At 40.2% G+C, this 1,270-nt stretch overlaps 1 protein-coding gene across 1 annotated transcript in view; it reads right to left on the reverse strand.

Moving 5' to 3' along the window:
- Nucleotides 1-1,110, reverse strand: part of pebp4 (phosphatidylethanolamine binding protein 4) — a 40,007-nt gene extending 38,897 nt beyond the window's left edge. Inside the window, exons 1-3 of the mRNA XM_088375828.1 lie at nucleotides 975-1,110; nucleotides 519-625; nucleotides 169-304 (exon numbers count right to left, since the gene is read on the reverse strand). Of these exons, the coding sequence (XP_088231954.1) occupies nucleotides 169-304; nucleotides 519-625; nucleotides 975-977 (246 nt within the window). The 5' untranslated portion in view covers nucleotides 978-1,110. The remainder of the gene's footprint in view (nucleotides 1-168; nucleotides 305-518; nucleotides 626-974) is intronic.
- Between the last annotated feature and the right edge of the window lie 160 nt (nucleotides 1,111-1,270).

The raw sequence follows: 1,270 nt of genomic DNA on the forward strand, positions 1-1,270 counted from the left end.
TTATCATCTAAACAGTTGTACTTTTGCTCTTACCTGCTAAAAATAATCAATACCTCTTGAACTTGTAAAGTTCTCTTTTGTGGATCAATTTGGAAGAAATGACAAGATAATCTACACGATTGTTTATTCTTACTCACTACAGATTTGACACATGAGACAAACTCTTACCTCTACCGCTGCAGGGTACCGAATAATTGGAGCTTTCCACTTAGTGGTGAGCTTCTCTCTAAGTTTCTTGTCATCGTCTGGAACAACCATGCATCTATCAACGGTCAGCTCGGGGTAGATCACCTGGAGACCACCGCTTAAATAACCAGAAATAAATAAGAATTTAGTGACAATTTAGAGCCCCATGCTTACATCTGACAGTCAGCCATGACAGGTATAAGGACAATTAAGTCAGAATGATGCAATTTGACAGTACAATCAAATCTCCATCCTCCTGTGATGGCTGTTTATTGACCGATGGAATATATATATATATATTTTAAATGTCAGTGCTATTTTCTCGTACTTACAGGCAATAAAGCTCATTGTCGTCGACCAGGATAATTGCTGAGGCCTCCCTGAGGTGAGACCCCCACATGCAGCCAAATAAGAGCAGGAAAACGGGGAGCAACACAGTCTGCAAAATAGATAGAAAGAAAGCAAAACAGCAGTGCGCAGTTAAAGCACAATTGAGGCCAAACTCTTGTCGTATACTTTTGTTTGGTTGTGTCAGTGACAGTTAGCAGCAGCGTGTTTATCAAGTCACTCATAACATTTTGGTTTGGGAACTTAATGAAATCCGGAAACCCAAAACGTAAACAAGACGAGACTGGCCAGACAGACCAAATAACAGCAGGAATACGACAAGTCGAGATTTCAGTAGGGCGCAAATCCACGGAAGTTCGAATCTATCGATCATCGCAAGCTTTACTTGAATTGAAACTTTTTCCTAAGTTTCCCGACCGATCTGGAACATATATTCATACCATTGCGTCGAAGTTGACAGCGGAGCTTGCAGGGTGCCAAACAGGTTTCAAATGTCAGCTGATTCGCGCCCGCCCACTAAGTTGCTGATGACGCCACACTTAAAATAAATAAACGTTTTTCTTTTTTTCTTTTTTCTTTTTTTTTTTTAGCACAGCAACGGCGCTCCACTGGGACTGGTGTTCAGGACGCTTTGTATATGATTTTTTTTTTAAGAAACAAGTTTCAAGTGTCTTGTGGACTATAAATAAAAGACAGCATCATACACACAAACTGCAATGGACGTTCCGTTTTTTTA

Source organism: Syngnathus floridae, chromosome 5, assembly GCF_059516105.1.
Source record: "Syngnathus floridae isolate MCC-2025c chromosome 5, RoL_Sflo_1.0, whole genome shotgun sequence".
In the NCBI taxonomy this organism is placed as follows: domain Eukaryota; kingdom Metazoa; phylum Chordata; class Actinopteri; order Syngnathiformes; family Syngnathidae; genus Syngnathus; species Syngnathus floridae.